The sequence below is a fragment of the Lampetra planeri genome, chromosome 2 (assembly GCF_965212315.1).
Source record: "Lampetra planeri chromosome 2, kcLamPlan1.2.h2, whole genome shotgun sequence".
In the NCBI taxonomy this organism is placed as follows: domain Eukaryota; kingdom Metazoa; phylum Chordata; class Hyperoartia; order Petromyzontiformes; family Petromyzontidae; genus Lampetra; species Lampetra planeri.
The window spans coordinates 6,149,254-6,162,254 of NC_136108.1; the positions used below are offsets into that span (position 1 = coordinate 6,149,254).

At 51.6% G+C, this 13,001-nt stretch overlaps 1 protein-coding gene across 2 annotated transcripts in view; it reads left to right on the forward strand.

The window, feature by feature from the left end:
* LOC144725692 (N-chimaerin-like) overlaps positions 1 to 13,001 on the forward strand; it is an 88,071-nt gene that overhangs the window by 53,394 nt on the left and 21,676 nt on the right. For both annotated transcript variants that reach the window (XM_078604656.1, XM_078604655.1), the window contains exons 3-5: positions 324 to 379; positions 6,306 to 6,337; positions 7,088 to 7,201. In XM_078604656.1, the coding sequence (XP_078460782.1) occupies positions 324 to 379; positions 6,306 to 6,337; positions 7,088 to 7,201 (202 nt within the window). The remainder of the gene's footprint in view (positions 1 to 323; positions 380 to 6,305; positions 6,338 to 7,087; positions 7,202 to 13,001) is intronic.

The window sequence follows — 13,001 nt, forward strand, 5'->3', positions numbered from 1 at the left end:
GTTTTATGTCTGTCTGGAGTGGAAGGCTCACATGCACAGGGGCTTTATAAACGGGGCAATAAAATTTTACTCTCCTTTAACTTTCACGCCACAGATGCATTTTGCCAATTATGCTCGCGTGCTTTAATCACTTCCGCTCTCCCGCTGTCACGGTGCCGTGCTGCGTGCCGTATTGTGTGGCGTGACGCGCGGTCGCGTCGCACGTACGTACTTTGAACTTCTTTCGCACCGTACGTAGCCAACCGTGCCAATCGGAGGCCGTTTGTGTGCTGTATCGTGTGGTGTGACGTGCGGTGCCACGTTGTGTCGTGTCGTGTGTGCAGTGTACCAGTTGCAGCAAGAGGCTCCTCACCCCAAAAGGATCACGTGCACACAGGAGGTGAGATTACTTTGGCGTGTGTTCTGCTCGTACTTTTCTTATAATTTATTACGAGCATCATCAGCAACAGTCGTTGTCTATCCACTGCTCTGTGGAGGCTGGACTGCCACCATCCGTCATGGTCACGTGATGCCACAATCTACGTCACTCCTGAGCGTGAAGTGATCTCATTGCTCCATCTCCATGGCAGACGTACACTCTTTGCCGAATGAATACATTATTATAACGTCGCACTCATTACACACAAAGTGCTTGCCGCAAATGAACCGAGATACCTTGTTTATCTCGTCAAGGAACATAAACCATGACACAAACTCCGGTAATCCTCGCAGTGGCTTTTTGGCTAGCCATCGAATAAAGACAGTCGCAGCATCGCTGGCTTTCAGATGTGCTTCTGCAGCCGTCTGGAACGCTCTTCTCACGGATATTAGGAAGCCATTGGCGCTATGCAATTCTAAATCTAGATTGAAAATTAATTTCTTTAGAACTGCTTTTTGTGTTTAGTTTGTTGTCCCCCCCCCCCGCACCACCGAGTAGCACAGTTGGCTACATACGGTGCTAAAGAAGTTCAATGTACATGCATACGTTGGATATGTTCTCGCCTTTGGCTGGCATTCCGTCACAGTCCTTGTCCTTTGGCCATCTCACCATGTGACCTGCCCAAAGCCGCTTACTCGTCTTAACAGTCGATACATTGCACGCGCGTGCGTCTTCCGATGCAAGTCGGATCTGAATGAAGACGCGCCTCTTCATCATGTTGATGGAGGTCGGAGCGCGTGACCGTTGACATGGCACAGTCTGCTGTGATATGGCGAATCTGTCCGATCAAACCCTGGACACGAATGAACCTGCTTCCTATCAGTCAGACGTTTATTTAAAGTCAGTTGATAGCCGTGCGAGACCTAAGAAGTCTCTCTTTAATGGTGACCCGGTTCACAATAGTGGCACCGTACATATGAAGGGCGGGTCGAAAAACGAAGCAAATATGAATGCAGCATGAAAGTTGAGCCAATTGTTCGATGCAATAAGAAAGAGATCAAACTCAAAAAAGCACTCCATTGATATTGCTCAAGCCGTCAATCCGATTTTCTATTCAAAACACAATTGGGGAGAAGCGCTTTACAAGTGTAGAGCAGAGAAATATTAGTTCTGTGTATGTGGTGGGTGGGGTGGGGGTGTTAAGCATTACGGATGAAGGGAAATGAGTGTCCCTAGCAAGGCTGGCTGGGTGAGCGGTCAGCTGATTGTCACTGGAACCGGATTCCGTGTGGAGCGTCTCGCTCGTGCGCCCTCCGTTTGGCGTGCGCACCTCGCACGAGACAATCCACCGGTCTCCCGACGCGGTCCTCTGCGTGCAACCACTGGGGCAGCGAGAGCCGTGAGTTTGAGGGCCTCGTGTTGCCTCATGCCAGCTGCTTCGCTATAATAGCCACTTGCTGCTCTTTGTAAGTTGTGGCACGTGGATGTTGAACTTATATCGCGCCGTTTCACACGTAGACTTTCGCAACCAATGTGTTTCACAATAGAGGTGTTTTGGGGTTAGATCGCGTGAGTATAAATGCGTCGTTAAACCCGCCGCCGCCCGACACAGCCAGCTAGTAAGGTTTGTCACGTGAACAGAGCGTGCCAATCTGTTGGTAGTCCAGCGCACCGGTGTGTTGGAGAGTAAACCCACAACTCTGGCCGTCCGCCTGATGATGCTGGTTGTAATTACTGGTGAAACGTCGTACTCGAATTGTAAATCTTTTGGGTTTACTCTCCAACACACCGGTGTGCTGTACTAGTAACAAATTGGCATGTTCTGTTTTGCGTGACAAACCTTACTAATTGGCTGTGGTCGGGTGGTGGCGGGTTTAACGGCACACTTATATTTCTTCGCGATCTCACCCAAAATTCTCTCGTGGACTATTTCGCACCGTATGTAGCCAGCCGCACTAATCGGAGGTGCGGGGGGATGAAATCCTCGCGGCTAGGAGGAGACGAGCTGGAGCTGAGACGGGTGCGAGGCCATCGCCAGCGTGGTGCCCGATGCGCGTCACCGCACGCGCTGCCTCGATGCCCCCCCCCAACTCCCCCAAGGGGGCTTGCATCGCACAGCCCAGAGAGCAATTCAAACGTAATCGCTCTCCAACAAATTGCCGACTCCATAATTAGACGAATTAGGTACGTCATGGTTTATAAAACCTTGAGGGCTATCCAGGGCAATGTGGCCCAAACATATTATGCCCTAATTGTGCTCGGCCATGATAAGAAAAAAAACAAATTGTGCAGCAACCGGTTCCTCATTCATGGGATGATCATGAAAATAATTGTTTAACACACAAAAGGATGAGCCTCGCTGACTGAAGATCTTCTCACCAAGCTGAAATTCTGGAGCTCTTTTTAGCTACTTTTAAGGCATCATAGAGTGGGTTTGCTTCACTAATTAAAACTTGACGATTCTTATTTCTTTACCCCTTCCCGTGCCACATTCACACTCAGCATTGCACTTCGTTAAACGCAAAAAACAAAACTGTGTAGGCTTCCTTCGGGTCTTAGCCTCGAGATTATTGTGAGCATTTGAGGAAATATGATTACGCCTAATTTGCAAGACTCGTTGATGAGTTGGCCAGACATGTGAATGCAGAAGCTCTCTGCAAAGCTGCAAATTAATGGTTCCGATTGTACACTGGGTAAAGTGAATTCAGCGCGTATGTACGTACCAATGTGTCCGTTGAACTCCTCTCGCGCCGCACGTAGCCAGCCGTGCTCATCGGAGGTGTGGAGACTGGCGGTATGGTCACCATGTTGTCGCGTGAGACTTCATCGGCGGCGAGCGTGGTGGTGTCGGTGCCATGGCCCCTGCGCGGAGCTCGGGGGCGGAGTCCCCGCGACCGTCCCCCCGCGTGCGCTCTCAGCTGCCCTCCCCCCCGGGGGTGTAACGGAATTGGCTGTACTCACGTCGGTTTTTATTCGATAAGCGAGCGGGCACGAGCTGCGAGATAAGACACGGTGGGGTACACAGGAGGTCGTGCGTTCGATCCCGACCCCTGACGCCTGCTGCTGTATATTTGAAGTTTGCGGTGTCTCTTTCCCCGTGGTCGCGTGGATTTTCCTCCGGGACCTCCCTCCACATTTGGAATGAAAAAGCGTTTAGAGTATTTAGCTACTATAAATTTGCACTTCGTTGAGCTATCATTTGTGGCCAGGTCACTTCTAAAAAAAAGAACTATATCGCTCAGTGGGCCTTACCTGGTCAAATATATTGATATTTTTAATAGATTTAAAGACGTTGGCTGCTGCCTTCGTGGACACATCGTCCCTGAGAGCAGGCCCTGCCCTTTCCGTCTGTCCGTTCGCAACCGAGCTTACAATTCACCGGTGGGCACGACCCGCCGCGGAAATTAATCGTGTACACACAGGCGAGACTCCTGGCGCATCGGAGGCAGCGATGCGCGGGTGCAAAGCAACAAAAAAATCTAAATAAAATCCACAAAAAATCGCCCGGGTGGAATTGTGAACAGAATTCGCCTCGCTTGTCATCCTACCGGAGAAATAGCGTGAGGCCGTCTGACATTGTCAAACTGATTTGCAACACGAAACCATAATGGATGTTTGCCCTGTTCCGGGCCGTCACAATCCCCGAGTGCATTCGGGTGCGGGGGAACCGTTCGTCCGGTCGCGTTGAGCGTGAGCGCGTGGCTTGCTGCTCCCACCTGGGAGCATCGTCAATCCAGCAGCAACCTGAAGCGAGGTGTCCCCCTTTGTCGTTGCCATGGAAAAAATGTTTTGGAAGCAAGCGAACTCGAAATCCACTTTGATTTTCTGCAGCTCATCAGCAGAGAGGCAGGCCTGTTCGGCAAATTCTGCCGCGTTTTCTGACGTTATTGGCGAGATCACTCTACAAAGCGCATGTCTAAGATGTCTCTCACATGCTTAAGTTCGAGTCGGGCTTTGGGACCCAGGGTTTCAGAGATTCGTGCTCAAATCGCTGGCACAATTATAGCATCAACCCCCTTGAGCTACCCAGACAGGCCCAGTGTCAATGTCCCTGTTTTTGCATGACCTATTTTACCCACAGTGCTGCCGGCGTCGTCTTTCATCATCTGGACGTGCGCATTTATGACCCTTTCTCGGTCCACTGCAGGACGAGGGCTTTCCTCTTCAGTGGACACTGTTTGGGTCTGTCGTACGAAAAGAAGATCTACCCATCGCTTTCAGATGCGCTTCTGCGGCCATCTGGAACGTTCTTCCTTCTGATATTAGGAAGCCGCTGGGAGCTATGCACTTTTAAATCGAAATTGAAAACTAATTTCGTGAGAACTGCTTTTCGTGTTTAGTTTGTTGTCCTTCCCCCCCGCACCTCCGATTAGCACGGTTGGTCACGTACGGTGCGAAAGAAGTTCAGCGTACATACAGTGCATACATATAACCCTTCTATGCATTTATGCACGGTTATCTGTGAACAATTATTCTTAGACGGAAAAAAGAATAAACGCCGCTGGAATGTATTCTGTATCGTTTACAACCTTTTCCCGTCGCGACCCACTCCCACCCCACCTCGTGCGTAGACCCGTCACGACTGTCATATTCAAGACCGATGAGGGCCACGACCTCCGTACTGCAGAGTCTTGTTTAGTCAAATCTAGGCCGCTGTCCCTTGCTCTGCTTGTTGCCGCAGCTGCCGCCGGGTCTGCACTCGCGTGAGCGCCGAATGTTCCCGTGTGCAGCGAGTGCAACGTTCGCAGTGTGCGCAGCGTGTGCATGCAGCGTGTGCAGCACATGCAGAGTTTGCAGTATTCGTAGTGTGCATATCAAGTGCAGCATGTGCAGCGTTCGCTGTGTGTGTAGCGTGTGAAGCGTAGGCAGTGAGTGTAGCGTATGAAGCGTTGGTAGCGTGTGAAGCGTTCGCAGTGAGTATCGCGTGTGAAACGTTGGCAGTGAGTGTAGCTGGTGAAGCGTTGGCAGCGTGTGAAGCGTTCGCAGTGAATGTAGCATGTGCAGCGTTCGCAGTGAGTGTAGCGTGTGAAGCGTTCACAGTGAGTGTAGCGTGTGAAGCGTTCACAGTGAGTGTAGCGTGTGAAGCGTTCGCAGTGAGTGTAGCGTGTGAAGCGTTCGCAGTGAGTGTAGCGTGTGAAGCGTTCGCAGTGAGTGTAGCGTGTGAAGCGTGTGCAGCGTTGGCAGCGTGTGAAGCGTTCGCAGTGAATGTAGCATGTGCAGCGTTCGCAGTGAGTGTAGGGTGTGAAGCGTTCACAGTGAGTGTAGCGTGTGAAGCGTTCGCAGTGAGTGTAGCGTGTGAAGCGTTCGCAGTGAGTGTAGCGTGTGAAGCGTTCGCAGTGAGTGTAGCGTGTGAAGCGTGTGCAGCGTTGGCAGCGTGTGAAGCGTTCGCGGTGAGTGTAGCGTGTGCAGCGTTCGCAGTGTAGCATGTGCAGCGTTGGCAGTGAGTGTAGCGTGTGCAGCGTTGGCAGCGTGTGAAGCGTTCGCGGTGAGTGTAGCGTGTGAAGCGTTCGCGGTGAGTGTAGCGTGTGAAGCGTTCACAGTGAGTGTAGCGTGTGCAGGCTGTGTAGCGAGTGCAGCATGTGCAGGCTGTGTAGCGAGTGCAGCTAGCGCAGATCCCCCGCTGTTTAGCGCGGTGTCACGCTCGTCACTCGTGACCCCGTGCTCTCTCGCCGCTCCATTACTTGTCCTATTTATGTTACATTTTCAATCGGAGTGAGCGATTGAAGCCACTGCAAAGAGTGTAATTAATTTCCCTCTGAATTCCGAGCGGCCCATCATATTTTGCATCCGAGCGGAGTGACGGCTGCGTTATACGGAACATTGCTTGTCGCCCTCCTCCTCCCCCTCCTCCTCCTCCCTGGGCTTGATTGCTTCATTTCTCATTTGAGGTGCAAATTGCTGTGTCCTCTCTTTAATCACTGGGATTGTGCTCTCTGTCTCCTCCCAGGTCCCCAATCGCCCCAAGCACTATGGCCGAGAGTGAGTTCCCATTCGCATTTCACCCGCACAGGAGCCACGGTGGCGAGATGTTAACTACCTCGCCTGGTATACAGGAGGTTGCGAGTTCTATCCCGACCCTGAGATGCCCGCCGTATATTTGGAGTTGTCTGTTTGGTCTCATTTGTTCCGTGCCATTACGGAATTTTTAAAGGTAATATAATTTCACATAAATGTAGTCTCACACGTGCAAAGTGTCGCACGCACAAATGTATTTTAAACAGATCATTGCGTCGTCGAATTCTTACACGCACGGATAAGGTATAAACAAAAGCCAAGGGGGAACAGGATAAAAGGTAGCACATCGCCATCGGTAGCACAGCGTGGAGTTCGGAGAGCATCGCACGAGTCCTGGAAAAGCATTTAAAATGTAATTGATTTAACGGTTCAAACAGCTTCGCTGCTTCTGCATAAAATCCGTCTCCATTGCAGCGGGGCCTTTGTCTCGCCCGATGTTGTGCAAAATGCGTCACCGTTGGTTTTATGCTCCACCGAAGCAAGCAGAACCCAAATAATGACTTCATCTCAGGAATCTGACCCTCGGCTCTCTGACAGACAGGGGTCATTTTCTCAAGACAAAATGCGCGACGTTTATACGAGTGTGGTAAAAAAAAAACACTGTAACGAAATTGTCACGTCGTTTATTTTCTCTCCCTTTCTCTCTCACGCTCGCTCGCTCGCTGTCCCCTGCACGTGTAATCTGTGTGCCTGCACCGCTTGCCACGCCCCAAGGTTCCACGGGATGGTCTCGCGAGAAGACACGGACAAGCTCCTCGGAGGGCTCGAGGGGAGCTACCTGATCCGGGAGAGCCAACGTCAGCCGGGCACCTACACGCTGGCGCTGCGGTGAGAGGCTCGCGCCCCACATGGGCGCCATACCCCACCCCCCCCCACCCAACTCCCCCCAACCTCCCCCCCCACTTAAAACTAAACTGGTGGTAAAAACCAGAGGACCCGGAGAAAAAAAATCCACACGACCACGGGGAGAACACGCAAACTCGAAATATACAACAGGCGTCGGGGTCGGGATCGATCACACGACCTCCTGTGTACCAGGCGAGGTGGTTAACATCTCGCCGCCGCGGCACCCCTGTTTTGTATGCATGCACGGTACATTCCGGTAACTTGTGAAATTTGAATACCTTGACAGAGTGTCTTATGAGACCCCCGAGGAAGTATTTCTATCATATTTACAAGAATCACAGCCCTTCCCTGGGAGTAATGTGGTCCACGTTGTAATCTTGTTAGATCTCGGAGATTGATGCTTTGCATGGCATTTAATTATGGTAATTGACAGTGGGAGCAAGCCTAAATCATTGTGTGCTGTTCACACTTGTCACTGCAACAGAAGACCCGGTGTGAGTGTGCGTGTGCATGCACATGTGTGCACGCGTGTGTTTTATTGAATGTTTGTTTGGCGTGTGCGGATTTCCCGACCATGGTGAACATTGGTTTCTCGTGACGTCTGGACCAGTCCTGGGCCTCCCCTAGGTTGACTCAGCCTCAAGTGATTATCTGCTCTTACGTGTGAAACATTAGCACTTGGGACACAAACGTGGCCGGGAATCATGCTGGCCCCAGGACCCCCTCGCACATCACTTCCTCCAACAGCCTGTGTAAGCTATCAAGGGACCTTTAACTTTGTGTCTGCGTCTTTGTCTACGTGTGTATGCGTTTGTTTGTGTGTGTGTGTGTGTTTGCTCGCTTACAGTACTTTCCCCGAAAGTCTTGGTACGACTATGGGGGGAGTGGGTGGGGGATCTTTGTCTCTGTGTGCACGTGTGAGGAGCGGTGGTGCAGCGGTTAGCGCACTGCGCTACGACCCGGCGACCCGAGTTCGATTCCCGCTCGTGGCCAACACCGGTGACGATTATCTGAACCGGTCCTGGAACTCCCCTAGGTCGACTCAGCCTCAAATTAGTACCTGGTGCGGTGTGTAAACAACGCCACTGGGGAGACAAAGGCAGCCGGGTGTGGTGCTGGCCACCCACCTCCGCTTGCACTGTGCTGGCCTTCACAAGTGCTCACTGACAACACTCGTCCCAAAGTCTATGAATGCTATGAGGCGTTATCTTAGTCTTTGTATGTGCAAAAGGCTGCCATCATTAGCACTCTTCATTCAGCGGTGGGGGAGGGGGATGTGTCTCTCAACAATGAATTCGGTTTTCCTGTCGACCGAAGCTCGTGCAGTGCGTCCATGTGCCGAGCACCCAACGAGAAACCTCGACAGGAAGACAGACGTACGTGCAGGTGCGTCCCGATTTATAGTCCAGTGCTGCTAATGGCAAACGATCACTCGCTGCAATTACGTTATTTAGTAGCACGCCAGCCAATGAAACGGTTAGAAAAATATACTTTTAACCAAGTTTTTATAGCTGCCTCACACCGTAGATCCGAGGAACGCTTTTAACGTGTCAAAGAAAACATGCATTTGTTCATGCATGGTTCTTGCAAATGAGAGTTCAACACAGTGTATTTACCAATGGCTTCTCTCCCCATCAGCCCCATCAGTTTGTGCCGTGCTCTGTTCTGGTCAGAGGACAAGTGAAAGGCGTGCCCAGAATCCTGCTATGTCCAGCTGTTGCAGAAGTTTTGCCCTTCCCTGTGAGTGGAGAGGTGTAACCTTGGAATTACACTGAGAGCCAGAAAGAGGAATGCACGGAACGTACGCAAGTTAAAGGCCTCATGGGACCTCCTTTGCCAGTACCAAAATATTAGAATAGGTTTTTCCCCTTTTTCTGGCAACAAACCAGGTGTTAAGATGTTAAAACACCAAACTGAAACCTTTTACAAGGAATCATGTCTGCATTAACCACAATACCTGCAAACCAAAAACACTCTGATAATATATGCATTGTCTGTGAAACTGATTGGTCCACACCAGAGACAGCTTTCTTCGGAGCCTTGTCTTAAAAGGTGTTAGACGTCCTCTGGTCTAACACCTTTTGAGACGAGGCTCAAAAGAAAGCTGTCTCTGGTGTGGACCAATCAGTTTCACAGACAATGCATATATTATCAGAGTGTTTTTGGTTTGCAGGTATTGTGGTTAATGCAGACATGATTCCTTGTAAAATGTTTCAGTTTGGTGTTTTAACATCTTAACACCTGTTTTGTTGTCAGAAAAAATGGGAAACCTACTCTCAAGTTGAAGGCCTCATTTAGACTCTTAATAAAAACTTCGCGGGCCTGGTTTAGGATGCGTCGTTAGCGGTGACAATGGACGGTGAGCGAGAAGAACAACGGAGCGGCAGGCAAAGGGAGGTAATGCATGCGAGAGGACGTCAACCGAGGAGATGGAGCGACGAGATCAGCTAGTGTGCAGTTGTTGGGTGGATTTTTGGCAACGCGGGGCCATGAGGGATGCGACCGCTTGATGAGGCCTTAATCCCATCATCATCATCATCATCGACGACGATGATAGGTAAAACCCCAGACGCGGCCGAGGGGAGTTTCTCGCAGCGCCAAACACTTCCCTGTCAACCAGGTGCCTCCCGCAAATAGAAGCCACGTGACGGGCAATCGCGGATAAACACGTGCGTTCTCGCTCTTGAGTGAATTAATGAATAAGTGAAGGGCACCACTGCGCGTGCCGCGTGACCGGGATGCAGGGGCTTGAATGGAATGGCAGGAACAGGCAGACGTACAATTTCCAGCTTAACGGACCCCTTAATCCGCAGAGCAGCTCTCATCTCCAGCGAGGACTTGGACTGGGACCAGAAATCCTCTTTAGTGGCATTAAGTATTAACGGCAAGGAGCACAAACACTTGCCAGCAGAGTCTGAGAATAGCCGGCCTCTCTCCCGCATTACGCTTCGTGTCATCGTCAAGATTTCCAGTCCAATAGAGCCTTGATAAGCGCAAGTCCTTTTTTGTTATTGCGTATCTGCATGAAAGCCTCTTTGAAACCCAATTGTTGGACAATCTTGAGCTCTTATTGCATCTGTTATCACGGATTTCCTGATAAGTGTACGGATGTTGTCAGGGTCCCACAATCTGCAGCGTGTCATTTATCCCGTCATGCGCTGGCCGTGTATTTGGATATTTTCCCGGCTGTTGACACATTTTTGTCTCGAGGTGCTCTCACGCCTCTCTCAAGGGTCCTCGGCCAAGAAGCCGCTGGCATCTCCGTTGTTCTTAATAACGACGACAGGCAGCTGGACTGCTCACAGAGGCAATGGTAATTACTGTACGACGGAGCGCAATTGAGTCTGGATTCATATCGGCGGCCACGTCTCAAGATGCTGTGCAGAAACAGTGAGCGCGTGTTTTTTTGTACGTTGACGGAGTAGGTCATCGGTAGTGGGGGGGGGGGGGAAGGAAAGTCTTGAGCCTTGACTTAAACAGGGACAGGGAGTTCCTGATTGTGGGGGCAGCAGATGGGAATTAGCGTCCTCCCGTTGCGCGCAGATCCGTGGTGTTTTTTTTTTTTCCGCCCGCAGAAGGCCTTGGTTGCCGGAGTGCCTGTAACGGTATCGGCAAGCTTGCAATGCAGTCTGCGCGCGAGCGGCAGTGACTCGCACTCAAGCAACCACATCTGAAGTTTTCTTCAACCGTTAAGCGCGTGCGTGGAATACAAGTCGGATTCATAAACCGCTGTTGGCGATGTTCTCCGAAGCCTCGGCGCTGCGACGCCCTCGACTGAGCTCTCTGCTGTTGTTCTGCACGATGCGGTTGTGCTTGGGTTCGTGCTGACGATTCGACTGCGTGCGCTGGGCAACGGCCTCTTAAGCCGAGGCCACGGCCGAATGCGAGCCCCCCCCAGGACTGAAGCGTGAGCAGACGCGTGCTTATAGTTTGTGTACGAAATGCGTACAGTTTATATACACAATGCATATACGGTAATGCGCCCTAATGGCCCGTGACAGGCGACACTGTGCATTTAAATTGCCGTTCCTGTCCTCGCCGTCCAAGGGCAAATTCAGTTGCCTGAGCTGAAGGCGTGAAATTGATCGGATGTTTCTGACTGATGACGGCACGTGCAATTATGCGCGGACCCACACAGCTCAACAGTTGTGTTCGCAATGGGACTTGGCCCGTGCGGAAAATGACCCCGCTCTCTTGGATGGCGACGGGGACAGCGGCCGTGCGCGCGGAGCCCCTCGCCGCCGGGCGGTGACGCGCTCGCCGCTCGCGTCCACGACCTGATGAGGTCAGGTGCATTCGTGGCCCCGTGGCCAAAATGCTGGCAGCCGCTGAGACGAACTGGGGTTGCGTCCACTGTGCCCCGTTGCCTTTTGCGGCCCGCGTGGTGCACAGGCCGCGGAGATCGCATCGCGCGGAGGGGCGTTCTCTCGTTGTGCGCCCAACACCGGCCGCTCGCGCGCCGCGGGTGCGGTCCGCGAGACGCCGCCAAGCGATTTCGTGGCTTTGTAAGGGGACCCGCTCGAGGGCCAGGCGAACGGGGTTATTGAGCAGGGTAGCAGCGTGGGAATGTTTCATCCCAGGCGGCGGGGGGGGGGGTAGAAGGCCGCAGCACCTGGTAGAATACGCTCGAGCTGCTTCATTTCCACCCCCATTGCTCTCGGCAGCTTGGCTGGGCACGAGATCGATATCTGCCCTGGGTAGTTTTAACAAGCCACGATCCACGAGCGCTTTTGAAGACGCATTGTGGAGATTAGGGCAGCCTTGTGCGTAGTAGTGCGGCAGTAGGGGGGGGTGGCAGATGATGGCTTTTGCCGTTCAATTCGAGGACCTGGCTTTTACGTGACCTTTTTTTTTGTGCTGGCGAGCGGATTTGTGGTCGCTCCGCAGACGGCGACACGTCTGAGTGGGGCGTGCCGGCTAAGTGCAGGGAGTTTTTTATTGTACTGTATATATATGACTGCCATAGCATTCGGAGTGCCCGAGCTTTACATTAAAGGTACGTGAGCTATTTTTAGTCATGCCTGGCTTCCACAGGCTGGTTAGTGAGAAACCCAGGAGCGATGTAATCGCTCTCCCCTGCTTACACAGGTGTCACGGGAGATACGAGAGCGCGAGCAAAGGTGCCGTGCGTGTTTATTGCGTGCGGCGCCGAGACGAGCGTGGCGTTGATTGCACAATGTGGCAATGCTGCTGATGTTGATACTGCTGGTGATCGATGATGAGTCAGGTGTTTTTTTTACACTGAATATTATTGGCATCTCCAGTACTATTTTTCAATTTAAAGCTTTCGTGACTGCAGGGATTCATCTTCTTGGTTCTTTCGGTAAAGTCGCGTAGAATGGAAATAATAAAAATAATAAAATAAAACATAATAAAATAATTCTCACGACGTTTCGGCCACAACGCAAGCAGCCGTCCGCAGGTGCTTGCGTTGTGGCCGAAACGTCGTGAGAATTATTTTATTATGTTTTATTTTATTATTTTTATTATTTCCATTCTACGTGACTTTACCGAAAGAACCAAGAAGATCTCCAGCACTACTCACCACCACGCGGATTGGCCTCACCCGCTGATCACGGTGCCACAGAGAGGTGATACGCGTCCAAGGCTTCATCGCGAAGGAGCAGTTGAGGATTCTTCAACACGCTCAAAAAACATCATCCGGTGTTCTTTGAGAGCGGCAGCAGAAAGGAGACATCCCAGAGGTGTTCTAAGAGAGGGCCTCGCGCTCGTAGACCGTTGCCCCGAGAGCCGCTGGCCGTCGCCGTCAAATGCCACGAAG